This window comes from Coturnix japonica, chromosome 4 (genome assembly GCF_001577835.2).
Source record: "Coturnix japonica isolate 7356 chromosome 4, Coturnix japonica 2.1, whole genome shotgun sequence".
Taxonomy (NCBI): Eukaryota; Metazoa; Chordata; class Aves; order Galliformes; family Phasianidae; genus Coturnix; species Coturnix japonica.
In genome coordinates, this window is record NC_029519.1 from 13,106,611 (window position 1) to 13,125,479 (window position 18,869).

At 42.6% G+C, this 18,869-nt stretch overlaps 2 protein-coding genes across 6 annotated transcripts in view; one reads left to right on the top strand and one right to left on the bottom strand.

Annotated features, from left to right (window-relative positions):
- Positions 1-13,857, bottom strand: part of COL4A5 (collagen type IV alpha 5 chain) — a 73,184-nt gene extending 59,327 nt beyond the window's left edge. For 3 of the 4 annotated variants that reach the window (XM_015860476.1, XM_015860475.1, XM_015860474.1), the window contains exon 1: positions 3,849-3,884. In XM_015860476.1, the coding sequence (XP_015715962.1) occupies positions 3,849-3,869 (21 nt within the window). In that variant the 5' untranslated portion in view covers positions 3,870-3,884. Of the gene's footprint in view, positions 1-3,848; positions 3,885-13,647 lie in introns of those variants that run through there. The other variant, XM_015860477.2, reaches the window with a different exon arrangement.
- A 238-nt stretch (positions 13,858-14,095) lies between these two features.
- The window catches only part of COL4A6 (collagen type IV alpha 6 chain), a 111,678-nt gene continuing 106,904 nt past the window's right edge, over positions 14,096-18,869 (top strand). For both annotated transcript variants that reach the window (XM_015860479.2, XM_015860480.2), the window contains exons 1-2: positions 14,096-14,375; positions 14,459-14,516. In XM_015860479.2, the coding sequence (XP_015715965.1) occupies positions 14,350-14,375; positions 14,459-14,516 (84 nt within the window). In that variant the 5' untranslated portion in view covers positions 14,096-14,349. The remainder of the gene's footprint in view (positions 14,376-14,458; positions 14,517-18,869) is intronic.

The following is an 18,869-nucleotide window of genomic DNA, read 5'->3' on the forward strand; positions in this document are numbered from 1 at the left end:
TCTACACCACATACATAGGAAAACAAATGTATTTCCTGGAACTGCTAGAATACCCACATTAGCTCAGATGCACACAACTGTAACAGCCAAGAATCAATTCCACAGTATCCTGCAGTTTGCCAAACTGCTGTGCTTACTGCACATTTCCGTGTGAATCTCAGTCTTATCTGCCTTTGGCCACAACTTTCAAGTTGGTAGGAGCTATTTTCACAGTAGATACTGCAACTACCTGGCAGACAGCTGTGGAAGAACTGTTCCTAGAAGGAAGCTTACAAAGCAGGACAAGTTCTGCATCTCACACAGCTGTGTCAGTACCTAACCACCACTAATATCATCCTCTGCATTCAAACTTGACAGCTTACCCAGGCAGGAACATAAGAATGTTTTAACACTAGAGAAAAAGGGAACATGAATACTGGGTACCTTAACTTCCCAACAACAAGATCAACTCTGCTGTTAGATACCAATTAATAGCACTGAACTCAACATACAGAAAAAAATAGTTAACGACATCACAGAATGTCAGGGATTGGAAGGGACCTGGAAAGATCACCTAGTCCAATCCCCCTGCTGGACCACATACAGATGTCTGCCTTATGAGGAAGGCTACAGTACTCAACCTGCTGAAGCTACACAGAAGTCTCAAATTCAATTTCTTATACCTATATTTATAAATGGAAAAGAAACCCAGCCTTGACATTCCACAAAGACAGACTAACCTCAATTTTGGTGGTGCTCCTGAAGAACATATATTTATTAGCTTGCTAAGATCTGTGTAACACAACACCTACACATTTAGCTAGCTCAAGATTTACTGCTCTACCAGGTCAAAGACTTCACCATTTATCTTCAGCAAGTATAGCTTTCCTTTCACTTGCCTGGGCATGAATATAACTGAGTAACAAAAGGTTTTGTGGGATTTAGACAAGCAGAGTTAAGGCTGCTTTTGTGAGTTCTAACTATGATTCCCAGATACACAGTCTTTGGCCTTAACAAGAGTACAAGCCTGCAGATCAAAAGTTTATTGCTTAAATCTGTGAAAGTCAACTACAGCAGCAAAAACCACTGCAGTTCCAGATTTCAGATGGCCACTCTTTTCTCACTGTATTCTATGAGGGCTGCTCTGAAAGCAATGTTGGCTCACTATATCAGAGGCAGATGTTGGTGGGATGGCAGTAGAAGCCGGCCCTTCCCACCAGCATCCCAACATTCTGTTGCTGTGTGACTGATGGCAGCAGAGGGGCAGCCTGACAGAATGGTATCTGACATGGAAGCAAGGATGAAGCAAAGGGGTGGAATTGAATTCCTCCATGAGGAAAACATGGCATTCACTGCCATTCACCAGCACTTGTTGAATGGAGACCTCACTATGCTCACATCCACTGTTAGGAGTGGGAGGTACGTTTCAGCAGTGATGACAGCAACCTGAAAGACAAGCAATGCTCTGGATGGCCATGCACAGCTGTCACACCATGAAAGGAAGAGATTTTCAACCAGCTCAACTGCATGAATTAGTGCATAACAACTAAGAAACTACGTAAGGAGCTGAATATCAGCTTCAATGCATTAGAAACAATGGTGACAGTATTGGAATATCACAAAGTTTGCTCCAGGTGGGTGCCATGAATGCTTATGCTTTGTATTTATAAGCAGTAACATTTATAAAGCAAAATCCAAATTTGAAGTGCATCATTACATACCCTGTTAAGTAATCATTTCCCTCAATTCACCTAGCTAAATGTAGTAAGAAAATAAACATATAAGCATGACGGTCTAAAACCTGAGTCAAAGCACATTCATAGAAGTTCTCGATCAACTTTTTTTTCTTAAATTAAGGAAACCTCTGACATGTAACTTAACCCGTTATACCTTGAGGCACCATTTCCCTTTGAAGCCTACACAGAACAAGATCTGTTCAGACTTGCAGAGAAAGTTTTCAAGCGCAGTAGTCATAGTTCTGGCCACTGTGAATGAGAACACATGAGAGAGGCAGGTAAAACAGACTGAGATACCTGATGCTCCACAACCCTCCTTCCTCCTCTTAAAGGCCAGTATTAGTTTTGTTTGCTATTTAGATACCTAAACATTCATGTTTTTCTTTGCTGCTTTGAAAGCAGAAGCTGTGACAACGATTGTCACCATAAGTTTCTAGTTAAAACTACAGCAATACTTCCACTAACAGACCTCTCTTTAGACCAGCTGATAATTTAACCAAAAGCCACAGACAGCTTTCAGACTTAGCCTTTTCACTGAGTTCATGCCCACAGTTTGTTTTACCTTTATCGAACCTCAAATTACAACTGCTTCCCCATGAAGATGTTTTTCCTCTATAAGCTTGAGACACCAGAAGGAAACAGTTCCTCTCATTCACTGGAAGCTCCTAATGAAGGTGCAAGGAAGAGATCTATAGAAGTGTGTAACTACAGATTTTGGCAGGGCAAGTGACCCACCAAGCAGCTGCTAATGCTGCACAAAAGACTCAGCTATCAGCAAAGAGGAGTAGAAGAGCAGGCTAATCAAATGCCTGCTTTACGAAGAGACAAAAGCTTGTGAAGGATTCATCTCTGGCAAACCACAGAAGGGCTACAAGTCAGCAGGAAGAAGCTTGCACAGAAAGTCTTGACCCTGCCCCTTAGATGGCAGCTCATGTTAAGTATGATATTTATGCTGCCACCCAGAGGTGGCATCTTAGAAGGATGTATGTTTAGATTTGGCAAGTATCCCGCTAATAAACAGTGCAAACAAAGAGAAATTAATGCAAACTACCAGATGGGCTTTTCAGCTCACTTTGCCTTCAAGCTCACAAGTCCTCAGGTGCTCTACACAAACTCCCCTTTTCAGCACACACTGCAGAACCTGCAAGACTCTCTGAAGAGATGGCACTAATAGAGGAACACACACCATAGACAAAGTAACTCAAGTAACTTCAAAGTCTTGCAATAGGAAGCTTTGTGAATCAGTAGAGGACATTCTTACACCACCTTTACAAGCAGACCACACTTTGCTACCATGAAGTCCAGGTCTACTTGCTGAAAATCAGATTCTTCTCCAGAAGCAAACCATGTGAAAAGCATTAGAACAGAACTAGGATATTACAATATCCTCTTTACATGCATTTCCTTTAACTCCCCATCATACAAGGACATATTTCACTGGAAGTAGCTTTATAATGATAGCACCACAGCTAGAAAATGAAGTTGTGCATTGATGTACAAGGAAAGTTTTTGAGTGTGAACACACACAATGTGGGAAAATCTCTTACAAACTGTGAGTATTAACTCAGTGCTGCAGTTGTGATACCATAAAAGCTTGCATTGAGCCATCCTCTAGGTCACCTACAGACAAATCCATTATAGATTAGAGGAATGGTTCGTTCTCAGCATGCCTTCATCTCTGCCTGTCCACTTACATACCTGCAATGCTTGCACTAAGGCACAAACCTTGAGTGCCTGCCATTCAGACAGCAGCAATATACAGTAAGCCACTTCACTTCCAGAAGTCTCAGTTTTATTTGAATTTTACATACAAGTCTCTAATCACCAGCCTCTAGAGGCTTCCTGATTTTTTCCAGATGCAAATAAAAAGTGCCATATGGCACTCATTACAGGTTATGATTTACTAGCCATTTAGGACCTTTCCCAAGTGACAGGTGTTTGATGTTTCCACTTTCTCTAACCACGTCCAAATGTAACAAACTTAGACCTAGCTGTCAGCTAGGCTTGTAAGGCTCAAATACGCTTGCAAGCCAAGTAGTTCAATCATAATACCTCTCATTCTAGCAGTCTGTTTATAATTCTTTCCTGCTTAAGGAAATGGAATAATTCCCCAGAACACGTTCTGCTCCTCACCTTTATCCACACAACATGCATCAGAGGAAGTGTCAGTCCCTTAACGGATGTCACTTCTTTGACACTGACAAGTGCACCTTCATGTGCATGAAGCAGACCACACAAGAATACAACTCCACTTCTTCCTCTGAGAAATGAAAGAAAATAGAACAGCATCTCAGATTAACCCAACCACCTCTCTGTGGTCTATTTTGAAACTACAGAAAGCACTAAATTAAAGATTAAGCAAGTATAGGTGTTGAAAAGAATAGAGGTTGTGCACAGCGATACTGTGTTGAGATGTTATCTGCAGAAGTACATACCTTCTTAACTGTCAGAACAAGACTTAACTCACTTAAAGCTTGGTAGATGTCTGGGGAATTTTCTCCATTCTCTTTTATTCCTTGGACCAAGTATCATAGCTCCAAGGTTCTTCTAGTAAGAACTGTTTTATCATTTGTTTATGCCCGTAGCATCACCATACTCTATGTACACATTTCATTACCTAAAGCTACTGAAGTCAGTGCTTTCTCTGTATAGCTCAGTATAGATGAAAAGCTACACTTTAGCCTCAGGGAATCAAAGCTGAGAAACTAAGTGGCTCTGGAGTGGGCCAATTTATATAAGGAAGAACACAGAGTAACTGTCCAAGCCCTGCAAGTCAGGGGCACCTCCTTCCAAATGAAAAAAGCATTAGGAGATGGTGATTTGGGACATCCTGTTCATTTATCCACACAGGTTCAGACATTCCCAAAGCTAATCAAAGAAGGTGGTATTTAGTGGGAATTAGATGCTTGTTGGGGAACTCATACCCTTAACTTCACTTAAAGAGTAGGATACTGCAGATCTCAACAGTGGGCTCCTCAGTTCATTTTCTAATGCACTGGCCATGTGCTAACACCAGCTCAGGGTCTCTTCAGAGCATCTGTCACCTCAAGTACAGGGAAGAAGATTAAATTACACCTTGATAAGAGAAAGTGAGCCTACACTAATACAGAGGAGATTACTACTGTTTTGATCCCAGAATATTTAAAAGGGGCAAAGAAAAAAGTGGAATTTAATCTAGTTTACTGCCTTTAAAGTAATAGAAAAGATAGCTTCAGGCTAGCATTAATAGGGTACACACAAGAGTTTGTAATTAGGTATTCAAATTTGATTAGAAATTGATATCTTGTACTTGTGAAACTACATGTATAACCTCTACACTGCATTATCAGGAGAATCATTACATTTGGTTTCAACTAATCATCACTAAGCAGAAAGCACAACCTGGGAATTCAACGGCACTTGTGAAAGACTTGCTGCATTAAAAAAAACCCACAACACTGAACAAGCTAGAAGGACCATTGGTAAGATCTTTGCAAAAAGCATTGAAAACCAACAAGTTTTTCAAGGTACTCACATGGTATCAGTGATAGGAAAGACAAAATAAATCTGATCAATGCTAGAAGGGGCACATGGAGAAAAACACACCTTAGATTTTTATTTCAAGCAGTTACTGCTTTAACAAGGAAGTGAAAGTTATTGCTTTCTCCATCAACTCATTTTATTTACAGTTACTCTCTGGATGTTATTCAGGGGCAAATTAAGAACTCTCAACTGGTTAGGGAGATTCCATGACCACATCTCTAAAGATACCAGTGAGTTGCCCTCTTTTAAGGGCTGCATTAAAGCACTGCCAGTTTCAAAAAGTGAGAGCAAGCAAAGAGAGAACACACATTGCTTCCACACCCCCAAACAAAACCTTCCTCAAACTCAAGATGCAGTTTAGTGTGAAGTTTGGAAGGAATAAGAAACAGCCACTGGCATTTGCACACATTCCAAAACAAGAAGTCACTTTCTCTAAGGGAAAGTATTCCCTGAAGCACTGTTTCAGGGAGGATACCAACTCCCACAAGTGCTATTTGGACATGCTCCAAAAAATAATCTGCTGCAAGTTTGTGATACTGCATCTGCAGTAACGAGTAGGTTAATTACGAGCACTAAATATGGAGCACTTCCAGAGATTCAGCCATATGCCTGCAGTAAGCAAGGTTTGGAAAAGAAGATGCTGTTACAGTGTCCTTTCAGACTGCAATTATGAAAATAAACAGAACTTTGAAGACAGCTCTGCTCCGAGCAAGAGGGTATCTAACCTCCCTCCAGCGCACTACAATTATAGCTCCACTCTTATGTTTTCCCAATTCTACAATAAAGCTAAAATGCTAAGCTTGTCATTTATTATTTTTTTTCTTCTCTCTACATTAAAGCATTCCAGGAGTTGAATCCTTAAGCGTATCCTATACTTACTATCTCCAGACCAGAGCAAAGACAGCAAAGGCAGTAAAGGTCTCTAGCTTTGCAGAGATGATCGCATACAAAACCAGGACTGAAAGAGCTACTGAGATGCAGCTGCAGCTCACTCAAACATATCAGCTACTTCAGACATTTGATCAGTATCAGCCATGACAGTGTGAGACAAAATAAAGTGCTCAATCTGAAGCAGAGAGCCAAAAAGCTAGGGTCAATTTTCTCCAAATATTGCAGTCTTTTGACTACCTATACTGATTGGATGGGAGTTTTCTTTTCCCACATAAGGCACCAAAGTACTTAGAGGCAAGGAATTAGAGCTTCTCAGGCAGCGTGTTTACAGTGACCAATGAAAAGTGATGTTCATGCTGCTATTACATAGCTGCAACTCAAGGACAGCAAAACCCCGCATGACTGTGATGGGAGATTTCCCCTCCCCCCCACATATTTCATTAACAGTTTGTAATCATTAATACTCAGAATTAATACCTAACCGTCCACCTTCTCTACTTGTCCTCCAAGCCTCTCAACTGACAACAATACAGTCTTTGCTTCAGTTCAGTATCAGTGTTTAAAAGACTTAGGAATTTATCTCTAGTACCTTCCTGAAAAGCTCCAAAAAGCTTAAGAGCTTCCTTGTTGTTTCAAACAGCCTTCTATATAATATATTAACTTATGCCTTTTCGCCATCAAAAAGGTAGAGTCACTGAAAAGCTTTAATGAAGTTTAGAACAATATGCTCACAGCATGGAGAGAGACAGGAGTAGTCCAATATAAATTCCCATCTTTCAAAGCAGAAAGAAAGCCTCCTTTTCCTTCTGAATACATTGGCCTTTTAATGTTGAAGATAAATAATTTTTTAGACTAATTCAACATATGTATTTTCTAAGTCAGGAAGGCCAAATTCTGCTGTCAGTCTGTGTAACGGGTTCATTCAAAGTAAGCTGAATCACATAAGTTACCACTCCACAGATAGAATTACTTTACAAGAAGTTTTAACCTGAGTACATCAGGTCCTTCACCCAGATGCTGCTTTGCAGAGGCACCCTTTACCAGGAGGTGTATTCTAAATGTGAGTGCACAGTTCTTCACCCACAATGGTCATTTTATTCTCCACCAGGACTCAGGAGGAAATAGAAAGGTTTACTTCTGAATAATTAATACTGTATTTAGTAAACACAAACTGATACTGGATAGTCTTATGCGTGGACTGTTGAGATACTCGAGATGCATCTTCCTTAATAATCTAAAATTAGCCTTCTTTCCTAAACCGTGAAGCAAGAAAAACCACAAGACTTCACTAATTCTTGCTTGATTAATCTTGATCTCTTGCTTTTCACCCAGGGCATGGAATTTGCAGGGAAATTAAGAGCCATAATGATAATAAAATTAACTATTATGAAAGATGTGTTAACGTTCACAGTAATATCCAGAGTACTGAAGAAATGAGTTCAGTATGCAAAATTAAAATCACAGCTCTTCAGTTGCCTGGTTTGATTGGAAAATGTAGGTAAAAAGAATGACTACCAAGAAGACGAGAACACTGCTTACAACAGAGGAGCAATGGCTGTGTGTTACCTGGGTGTGATCTCAGAACTATTTCTCTACACGTGCAAGTGAGAAATATTGCCCAAAAGTGTTTACATTGATGTAAAGTTAATTTGTGTAGGAACAGGTAGCTCTTAAAACAATACAGCTCATATGTCTACAGCCAAATGAAGAAATCCATCCAGCACTGATCCCTTATTACACATACCCAGTTTCCAAAACAATGTTTCTGTATCACTTTTTATACTAATATGCAAATTAAGAAGCTTTTAGGCACAAAATAGACAACCTCCCAGAAAAAACACAGCGACTGAAGAAGTTCTGTAACAGAAAGGGAAACCCTCTTGTGTTAGCCTATAGCATTATCTGCTAGCAAAGAATCCCACCCTTCTTGAGGAGTTACCGAGTATTAATCACAGAATAAAGTAACAGAAAAGGAAGGGATGGTCTTCCAAAATCAGAAGCAAGGGAAAGAAACACAAGCAACTGATTACTCCAGACATTGTGCTAATGAATTGAAACACTGCTTTCACAGAATTAAGCGATAGGTGATTTTCTTCATTAAGTTGTAAAGGAAACTCATTTATCTTATTTCCTCCTGTTCAAAGAATGCAAACTGCACTTATATGTACTAGACATAAGATACCAACGAGTATTACCAGTGTTCATACTTATACATAAGTCTGCTATCTGTTTGAGAAGGTTTTACATAAACAGAAGGCTTTCTCTTCCCAGGTATAACTACTAGTTACAGACAGTATGTGGCTAATGTAGGCTATAAAACAAAATACAACATTTTTTCCCTTCCATTCCATGCTGCCAATGCTTTAAATTACTTGAAGATCCTGAAAGACTAAGAAGAAACAAGAGTCAGTCAAAAAATAGCAAGAAACTCACCATTTCACCATTCTCCAACACATTTAAGCCATTTTGGCATAAATCCTTACCAGACACAGGAAAAAACAAACAAGAAAAACTTACTAGGCTGTTTTTAGCTGGGGAAACAAACAGAGATCAACCTGCCTAGCATACAAAAAGGTCACTTTAGACAGGAAGGGAGTTTTGCAGGTCTAGTTATATGCCTCTGTAAAGAAAAACAATCATTTTGTAGACAGCTATTTGACTTCTAGTCTGAGCGTTGTGTGCAAATGCCTTTTACAATGCTAGAAGAAAGAAGAGATTAAAATCCAACTCCTTCACTTCAATTCTCCATAGAGATTAAGTTAAAAAAAAAAAAAAGAAAAGAAAAACAAAAACACAATAATAACAAGAGAAAACAAAATACTGATGAGACTAAACTATTTTCTCTCCCCTCCAAAAGGGAGAGAAATTCAACCGCAGAAGGCTGAGCAGCAATAACTGAGAGCCTTGAAAGCTATCACCAAATTCAGCTTAAAACATTCCTTTCCCTAAAACACACTTTAGGTTAAAAACTATCAAGGTTGCTACTACAATTTACTTTTCTTGTGCAGTATGTGCGTATAAATATTTTAGCCATTCTAAGTAAACATGAATATCTACTCTCAATATTAGACGCAGTTAGGATTAATTCTTGACTACAGGATATGCAAGATATCTAGTAGAAATTATCCCTGGGACCATGGCTAGACTCTGGTATAATTTTACACACAAGACATTGCAGGTTGGAAGAGTCTCAGGTCATTACTCCAGATTCCCTTCCAGACCATAACAAAGATGCATTTCCATAAGCGAACAAAAATACCTTTAGTCTTGAAACAGATGTCAGTATGACTATAAAGCAGTTAAAGAATCGATGCTTTTAGAGAGACTAAAGCATTAACAAATCTAAGCTCAAATTTACACAGTGCAGATAATTTTGAAGTCATACAACTGTAAAACAGTGCTCCACTTTGAGGTATTTCCAATTAAGCCTAGAACCCCAAATAGTGTCCTAAATATAAGGCCACATCTTCAGAAACTGAAGAAAAACTAGAGTTCTTCAAGACTTAAAACAAAAGCTGCTTTGCAGCTGACTTACAAGCATTAGACTAATTTAAAACAGGACCTTTTCCTCTTTGGCTCAGCTACACTTACACTGTTGATACCATGTTGTTACACCAAGGTTTCTTCTCCACATGCCACACACCTGTATTCTAACAAGCAGATTTCCTTTTTTAAAAGCTGCACTGTATCAGTGATACTTAGTAGAGTTTAATTGCATTGCTAACCTTTTATAGAGGGCAAAGTATGCTGCTTAAGGCTCCTTAAAACTATGCCAGAATGTACCTTTTGAGCAAGTTTTATTTTCTGTATTTTGCGCTATAAATCATCTGCTCTTAGCAAACAAGTCTGAAGTCAATGTCAGATAGCCAAGCACTGGGTACTGCAAGAACTTCAGAGCATCCCAGTAGATTCAGGTATTACTGAGTCCATACAGCTTATGAACCAGCTAAGCAAAAAGCATTTTCATTCAAAGCAATTTGTCTGGTACTACTGTTATTGGCAGAGACTGCTTTCTATTCACTGTGCTTGCATAACGCTATTCCTAGAATATGCAAGTAGACTTTATCTAGATATCTTGTTAAGTGGTGATATACAATGGAGAGTATACACAACTGATGTGATTAGAGGAGTTAGAGCTTTAATTTAAGTGAATGAAAGGTTGAAGTGTACAATACACCTTCACTGCATGTGCAGACTCCTGCTGCACTTTGTCCCAGATAGCAAATATGCATGTTCATTTTGTCAGGGTGTTCTTACTGATTTCAGTTGTTTTGAAATAAAGAAGTTTCAGCACGTTCCAGTAAAACTAACAGCAACTACATTGCATGATGGTAAGCACTACTCCTTCCTTATTCAGCGTGGAAAAAGGTCACTACGTAAGTTTATTTAACATGTAATGTAAACTAAGAAACATTTGGTCCTATGAAAACTTCCCTTCCTACTTCAGGAAAAGGTAAGTAGCTTCAGTAATTGATTTCAGCAAGCGGATTAACTCATTCATAAAGAGGAAAGTGAAAATCAAGGTGCTTCCACTGAACTATCAGTCCATTTCCATTATGTGGAGAAACTGATTAAGATACGTAACTGTTCCCCATGCAGAGACACAGAAGATCCTATTATGGCCCAAATGGGAATCACATTAGGTTTCACTCAGGATTCCTTTGATTTGTTTGCAGTTTAATATATGCCAGAAGACATCTCAAGATACAGCTTCCACTGTATATCTTTAATTAAGACCCTTAAAGGCCAAAAGCAAAGCCCTCAACAAGTGACAAGCTGTGTGAGGGTCCAAGCCTTAACGTTACGAAACAGTCTTGTGCATGACTAACCAAGACACATCCATGGAATTCTGAAGGCCAGCATCCATTTCTCCCTGCATTTAGAGACCCAGCTTTCATAACTGGAAAGAGGCACAAGCAGTTCTCAAACTCAAAATAGTAACAAATAACCAATACTGTGAAAAAATCCTTGAGACAAACTAGAAACTAAACGTGACCATCATTTACAAATCAAGACTATTAAACTGTAACTAATAAGAACCTACATACACATGAATTTATATACACTATAATCTCCAAAAGACAAACTCCAGCAAAGCTTAGAGACTTTCCATTCAAGTTACTTTAAATAAAACCAACTAAAAACTACAAGTGACACCCGTCCTACCAGCATGCTTTCCACATCTGAACTACTGCTTTCATTCTTATACTTTGAGTCAAACTGTAAGCAAAACAGTACACAACAAAAATAAAGTAATGCAGAAATTACTGACAAAGTTAACAAAAGTGGTTGATAAAAACTGATTACACACTAAAAATAGAGGTCTTAAATATGAAAGTTCTTCCCCCACCTTCAATATAAGTTAATACGGAGTCATCAACTGAGTCATGAAGAGTAGCACAATTCAATAACCCATCTAGTTAAAGAGTATGGACTGATTAGCTTCCACAATTGCAGCTCGTGCTCACTTCTCTATAAGATGGTAAAAAATATAAACCTTCCAGAAAAAGACTCCACTTATAAGTAGAGTGAACTGGTTTATAAAAAACTGAGTTATTTAAGCATAAGCACTCACACACCCTAATGAAAACATAAAACAAATAAGCACCTTTTCAGTGAAGTTACCTAGGAAATCACACCACGCACAGATGACACCATCTCCCATCTCATTCATTCTCTCATTCTGAACCAGGACCTTTCTCAGACTGCCAGCTGCTTGTTGCATGCTTCATCCAACATCGGCATCAGCCTGTACAGGAGAACGCCGTGTGGTCCATGCCTTACTCATTAAGTTGAGCAGATAAGAGAGTGACATTCTGTTACCTTGTAGCTCATTACACTGTATATACTACACAGCCTGGAACAAACATTGTGTGATTTCTGCACTTAAGATCTGCATGATGAGTTTGACTAACAACTATTTTAGTCAGGACACCAAAGCAGCCTGAACGCATCCCACCACATCCATCCTGTTGAGGTCAGGAAATCTCACACAAGGCCCCAGAACAACATTCACAAAGAGACTGTGTGTTTCATGCATACTGCCGGAACGTTAATTCCAGCGCTTCTGACAATCAGAAAAGTAAAATGCTGATCTTACTTGATAAGGATCAGCATTTGTTCAGCATTGTCACAGTCATGGGAAATTCAAGGACATCAGAACACTAAAGAATTAGGAAACCAAAGTGTCAGCGGGACCTATGCACACTGGGAACAGAGGTGTGTCTCTGTTTCCCACCCCCCAAGAGCCTTCAGGTCATGAGCTAATCTTATCTCACCGTGGAGAGGTACACCCCCAGAAGACTCATGCTAAAAGGAAGGCTGCAGCACCAAGCAGTGTTCAGACCCACAATCCCACCATCTCCTCCACCATTTTATTCTCTTCATCTCTCTGAGGTCAGCCCAGCACAGCCTCTTTTCAAGACCCCACAGATTCCTACTAGTTCCACACAGATCTCTGCTTTGGCACTTTTCTGAAAGGGAAAAAGAAAAGAGCCATATGTATGCACACAGGCCTATCTGTCTTCAATCCCTACCTCCTAAAACCATTAAGTCCCACAGGTAGGACTTCCCTAGACCTTCCTTTGGAGTAAAAAGAGGGGAATGTTACAGGAGACAGTAGAGGCTGAGTGGCACTTCATGAAGCATCAAAAGCAGCACCACAGGCAATGGGAAGACAAGCAGTTCTAGCAACCTGCAGGCACTGACCGCACACTGGTATCACTTACACCTGGGTACACACCTTCAAGGAGGGAGAATAAGAAAAAGAGTGCACTATGGCTGTGCTTCAGCTTTGGAAGGGCAAGTGAGATGTCTACGGAGTCTCACCGTAAAGGAATGCACTTCAAAGGTGAATCCATGACAAGATTTTGTCAGCTCTAGCTACAAAATGAGTGTACTCGTAGTACAGCTGCACCTCCTACCACGCCACGAGCTTTTACCAAGCGAGATATCACCAGAGATCAGAACTGCCTTCCAAGCAAGCTTTACAAAGTCAGCCCCGGAGGAGCGCGCCGTGAGAAAAGCGAAGCAGAGTCAGGCTGAAGCGGGCGGCGTTACGGAGCAGAAGGTGCCGGCGGAGCGGAGCGGATGGCCCCAGGGAGCCCCTCTCTCTGCTCGGGGCCTTTGGCGGCGGCACGGCACCACGGCACCGCCGAGCCGTCACCTCCCGCTCGTGCCATCCGCACATCGCCGCCGCCTCCAGGTGCGCTCTGGGGCAGCGCGGCGGGGCCCTTCTCCTCCTTTGTCCCAGCGCAGCCCCCGGCTCAGCCCGCACAAAACCCGCCCGTCGCCCTCACCCCACGAGCACTCCGATCCCCGGCCCGGCGCGCTCCGACGGCTCCGCGCTCCCACGCGGGGCGAGAGAAGCGTCCGAGAACGGCAGCCCCGGCACCCGAGGGGAGCCCGGCGGCACCGCGCTGCTCTGCCCGCCCGGTCGGTGCCGGCACCCGCGGCCCCAGGAGCCCACCCGCCCTCGAGGCCCCAAAAAGAGCTGAGAAGGCGCGCGCCCCGCACTTACCGCCGCCGCCGCCTCCCGCGGCCCCCAGCAGCCCAGCAGCAGCACCAGCACACACCCCACGGCCGGGCCGCGGCTCGGCCACCGCCGCTCCATCCTCCCACCCGCTCAGGAGCTCCCGGAGCGGCCCTGCGACGCGGGCATACCCGGCGGGGCAGCGCGGCTCCCGCAGGCGTCTCCCGCCGGCCGCCCCGACGCCAGCGCCCGCCCCTCTGCCGCGCTCGCCCGCTTCTCCCGGCTCAAGTCCTCCCGGGACTACTTTGCCCCGCAATATTCATCCGCACCCCGCGGCGGGCGCGTGGCGTGCGTGTGCGGGCAGAGCCGGGTGCCGGCTCTCTCTGCGGGGCAGCACCTCCCCGTCACGGCCCTTCCCCCGGGCTCCGGGCTTTGGGCGGCTGCGAAGGGCTCTGACCCGCCTCTCCCCGCCTCGCAGCCCCACGGAGCGGGCACGGCCGCAGGACCCCGCACTATTTTCTGCGGCGGAGGCGGCGCGGGGTGCAGGGGGTGGCGCTGCCGTCGCGGTGGCGGGGCGCACCTCGGAGGGGCGGTGCGCTCGTCCCGTGCCGCTACCCTGCCCTGCCCGGCCCGGCCCTGCCTTCCCCTCCCCTCAGGTGCTTCGCCTCCGTTCAGACTCTCAAACTTTCTCCGTGTGTGCTGGAGCTGCTCCCGGTGGCGGTCCTGCCCTTCCACCGAGCCGCCCGAGACATGGGCCCGGCCCCGGGGCGCACAGGGTGAGTGTTGAGGCGCTGCCCCCATTCCCCCCTCCCGCCCCCGGCCCCGCTTGACGCCGCGCTCTCCTTTTGCCTCCCCGCAGGGCGCTGCTGCTGCTGCCGGTGCTGCTGCTGAGCCTGCACGCCGAGCCGGTGAGCGCGGTAAGTGCTGCCCCGCGCCCCCGCTTGGCCCCGCTCTCATAGCGCGGAGTTACGACGGGACTCGGGCTCCCTTCGCCCCCCGCCCGCTTGGACCCCTCGCGGTGTGGGGGGATCCCGGCACGACGCCGAACTCGCGTTTAGATCCCGCGTAACGCACAGAAGCGGTGACTTTACGATCTGTCAGTCTGACAACTTTATGGCGTCAACACACATTTTCCTCCCGCTGTTCCCGATTAACGTTGAAGCAGATTAGCGGGGGATCGCGAGCTTCCCACGCCTTCGCGGTGTCGGTTCTGTCGGTGCCGTGGCTGGGCTGGGAGCATCGTGCACGGTCAGCCCGAGAGCCGCGCGGTCCTTCGGGGCGATCTCTTTGTTACATTGTGATGTTAATAGGGATCGTACAATGCTCTCCAGTCCTTGTGGTCCTGGCTTTACCACGCACTGCCTGCGAGGAATCAATGGAAGCCGTTCGTATAACGTGCCCTACGAGTGTTTATTTAAATCCAACTTCTAACAAGCTTCTAACAAAAACAGTTGAAAACTTGAGCTCTTGCTTTCTGAGCCAATGTTTTCCCAGTGTTTTTGCTACTCTTTTGATTAAAGTTGTAAGGACTGAGAACTTTCTTGTACCGCTGAGAAGGAATCTTTTGAAGAGTCTTGAATAGCAGAGGGGGTTAGCTTTTAGGAACGTAAAGGACTTGTTTTTACCTTGTGCTTTTCCTAACGCCTTGGGCTGGTAGGATTTCACCCTCCTGATCAGGTGGTAGCTACAGGCTCTAATCTTCCCAAAGATTAAGAGATTAGACAGCATGCACAACTGTGAGAGTTTCTTTTATAAGTTGGTTTGTGTGTTTGTTTTTTTTTCCTTCAACAAAACCAACAACTGTTCTCCTGGGTGTTCCTCTGCACTGGGATCTATGTGGAAACGCAGCAGGTATTTTCAAAGCTGTTTGAATCAAATGCAGCTAATGTGTTTTGCAGTCATTTGTATGAATCTGTGCGGTGCATGAGTGAAATTTGTCCTGATTGGTGCAGAAGTGACCAGCAACAGCGTTTGAAACTGTTCCAGTTTTGCCGTATAACCATTAGGAGAAGCACATCTCAAGATTTGGTTTGTTTTTCTTTTATTTGCAGTTTCTTGACAAGTTTCATTGTGTATGAAGGGACTTTGTCAAGGGAAATCTACCAAAGCGAGAACAACATCTATGTGCCATTTCTGAGTCTTTCTGGCATTTTCTGTTGGAGTTAGAAAAGCAAACAAAATCTTTGGCTTTGTGTGAGCAGTCTGAAAGTGTGAAAGAACCAGAACCAGGCTCATCAAATAATTTTAGCGCTTTATATGTCTGAGCAGTTAAGATACTTAATTACTCTTATTAAAAATCTGTCAGTCATGCTCAACAGGAAAGAAAGAGAACTTTTGGTCATCTTTTCAGGTACAGTGGGTAATTGACTTTCTGGTGTTGCCAAATGAAAACAAAATCCAACGCAACAAGAAACCAGTTACACTTAACACCTTCCAGCACAAAGTAAACCATGAAGAGAAAACATAAGCCTGTTTTTGCAGTAAGCAGAACTTTTTTTCCAAAAAGTGAGAATCTCTGTAGGATTCCTGAGTAGTTCTCTGCTGTATCACTTGAATGTTGTGGAATACAACGTTAATAGATGAGTAAAGATAGTAGCTTTCTCCAAGCTATTAGAAATGGTCAGCAGCTGAAGCACTCCTTGTTGAAGGTGGTGTGACTTATAACTGTTTCCTTTTCCTTCAGTTGATCTGATTTCAGTAATGAAACTTCATAAATACTGCAGCAATTTGCTGAGCGTTCTTCTGGAACATTATGACCAATAGGCAGTGGCCAGCATCTTCAATAAAGCTGTACCAAAGATGGCTTTAGCTCAGAAGTCTCTATTACAAGTGCATGTATGTAGGAACAGGATTTAAAAGCATACTGTAGCAGAACTGCTAAGTTACAGCTTGAAGCAGAGACTGAGCACCTGGTGGGAGGCAGGGCCAGCCCAGGGGAGCTCAGCTCTGTACAGTGCACCTGGGTGACCAGAAGACATGGTGCCAGGGTCCACCCCTTCCTAGACCCCATTTATGGAATGGAGGTGAGGGTATCTTATAAATGTAAGGTGGGGTGTGATGGTCTTCTGCAGTGGAATCTGAGATTCTCATCCTTTTGCAAAGCTCTCAGAGAAGTTTCCTCTTACCAGTAATTGCAGCAGTCGTTCTGTGTCTGTTTGGAAGTATACTTGGCATAGAGGTGAGATAACTCCTTATTTATATTCTTTTTCTTACTCTTAAGCTAGTTGAATGCACCTGGAATGTGTGCTGTTATTGATGTGGTAGCCAAAGGAGCTACTATGATCCTCTTCTTGTCAGGGAGGTACTTCTGGAACTTTCAGATAAGTTATCTTTTATTTTATTAATCTTTTATTTTATGAGTTTAGGCTTCATTTGCTTTTGCTGCTCTTTCAAATCTTTTTTTGTGTCTTTGATAATGAATGTGCAGATTAAGTAGAGATAGCTCTTTTTCTGCTGCATAACATCTTGTTCTGCAGTACATCAAGCCCATTTGGAAGTATCCAAGCAAGATAAATAAAAACTGTTGAGTCAAACCAGTTCTGAGCAGTTTGCTCAGTTTTGAATGACTGAAGCTCAGCTAGTTTACAGTAAGTTAGTAGCCCAAGTCATCCTGTTTTTCTTCTCCTAACATACTCGAGGTTTTCTGTGTGATTTTCATCTATGATACAAATATTTCTTAACATATTTGCACTTAATGTGTTCTGCTTAAGTGAACCAAGCTGATTATTTTTAGTGGACTTATGCCAAAGATAAATTCTGGCCTAGAGATCTGTGTGAGTAGAAAATGGGTATTTAAAAACAGAGATGTAACTCTCATCACTCCACTTTCCACAGTAAAGTTTCTGGAAATATGTTCTTATCCATTAAAATCTGTTTTAAAGTGTGTTGTTTTTCCTGTTTCTCTACCATTTTGATCAGCATTCATAGATACGCGAGCCTCCTGTTGTTTGACTTTCTACAGCTATAATTACTTTACAAGCCTTGAGTTTTGTAAAGAAACCAGTAATGTCTGTAATATATTTGCTTGTGTAAGGAAGAGGTCTACAGAATTAAAGAAATTGTGAGGAGGTTGTGTTTATTTTTTAATATCTTGTAAGACTCAGGATTTACTTACAAAGTAAAGCAGCCTCTTATCGATAAGAGGGTATAAGTGTAGAGGCACTTATTTGGCAAAGATTTTGTATTGCATTGAGCATGACCTCTGCAAAATAACCAATTTCCTAATAACAATATATCTTCAATTTCTGTTTCTAAAGGGGGAAAAAGAAGTGATAATTTGTTTTATGTGAAGTATATTAGTATGTGAAGCAGATATCATACTGTTAAATGTCTAACCTTTGCCAAGATATGTCAGATTTGGTGGAAAACTCTCTCCAGGTGAGTAGGGGTTTGATACCGAACTCCTTCCTAATTCTTCTTCCTGAGGTAACTGTAGTAATGAGCTGATGCTTACAGATGTTATGAGAATGCTACAGCTTACCAGAAGTTGTGACAGTAAAACGGTGGTGGCTTTGTCAGAGTTGCTGAAATACTTGATCTGCTCTTTTCCTTCCGAAGTGGGTTTGTGTGCCTCTCTGTGGATGGCAGTTTTGAATTAACTAATTGCCTAAACAGCATCTGTAGGGAGATTAGTACCACTTGTGTCTTGGCTTAAATGTTATTATAGTGACTGAGAGAAAATTAAGAACTTTTAAGGATCTTTCGTGAATAATTTTCAAGTTCTCTGAGAATCCATTCTCAAATACTGGATGGCTTGCTTTGACCAGAAGTAAAGTTAAGTCTTGTATGTTGTTACCTGTGGAAGGAATTGTTCTAACAAAGGAATTGGAATGAGACAGAGGCTCTTCTAAGAGAGTATTTGTGAAATGCAGTTGAACTCAGTTTTGACTTGTTATTGACTGTAGCTTTAAGTAATATTAGAGGAAGGCAAGTCAGTGAGACAGGAGATCAGCAACTGACGTGATTCAATTTTTCTTTTTCTCAAAATATCCCCATGAAGAGCCTTACTCTCCTGAGAAGACTGTAGGCTGAACTTGATATCTCTTTCAGTTTCCTTGTCTAAGAGAAAGAGCAGGTAAGTTGTTGTTTACTACCCGGTGCTTGCAAAAATGGTCTTTGGAGGTCTGGCCAAGAAAACTGAAAATGCTTGAAGAAATCAAACAATCTGTTCCTGTGTTTTTTGCACAGATTTCCTGCAGGTTGGCTTTTTTCTTTTCCTTTCAGTGATGGCCAGATTTATATGGAAGTTGTGTTACTACAGTTTCTGGTGA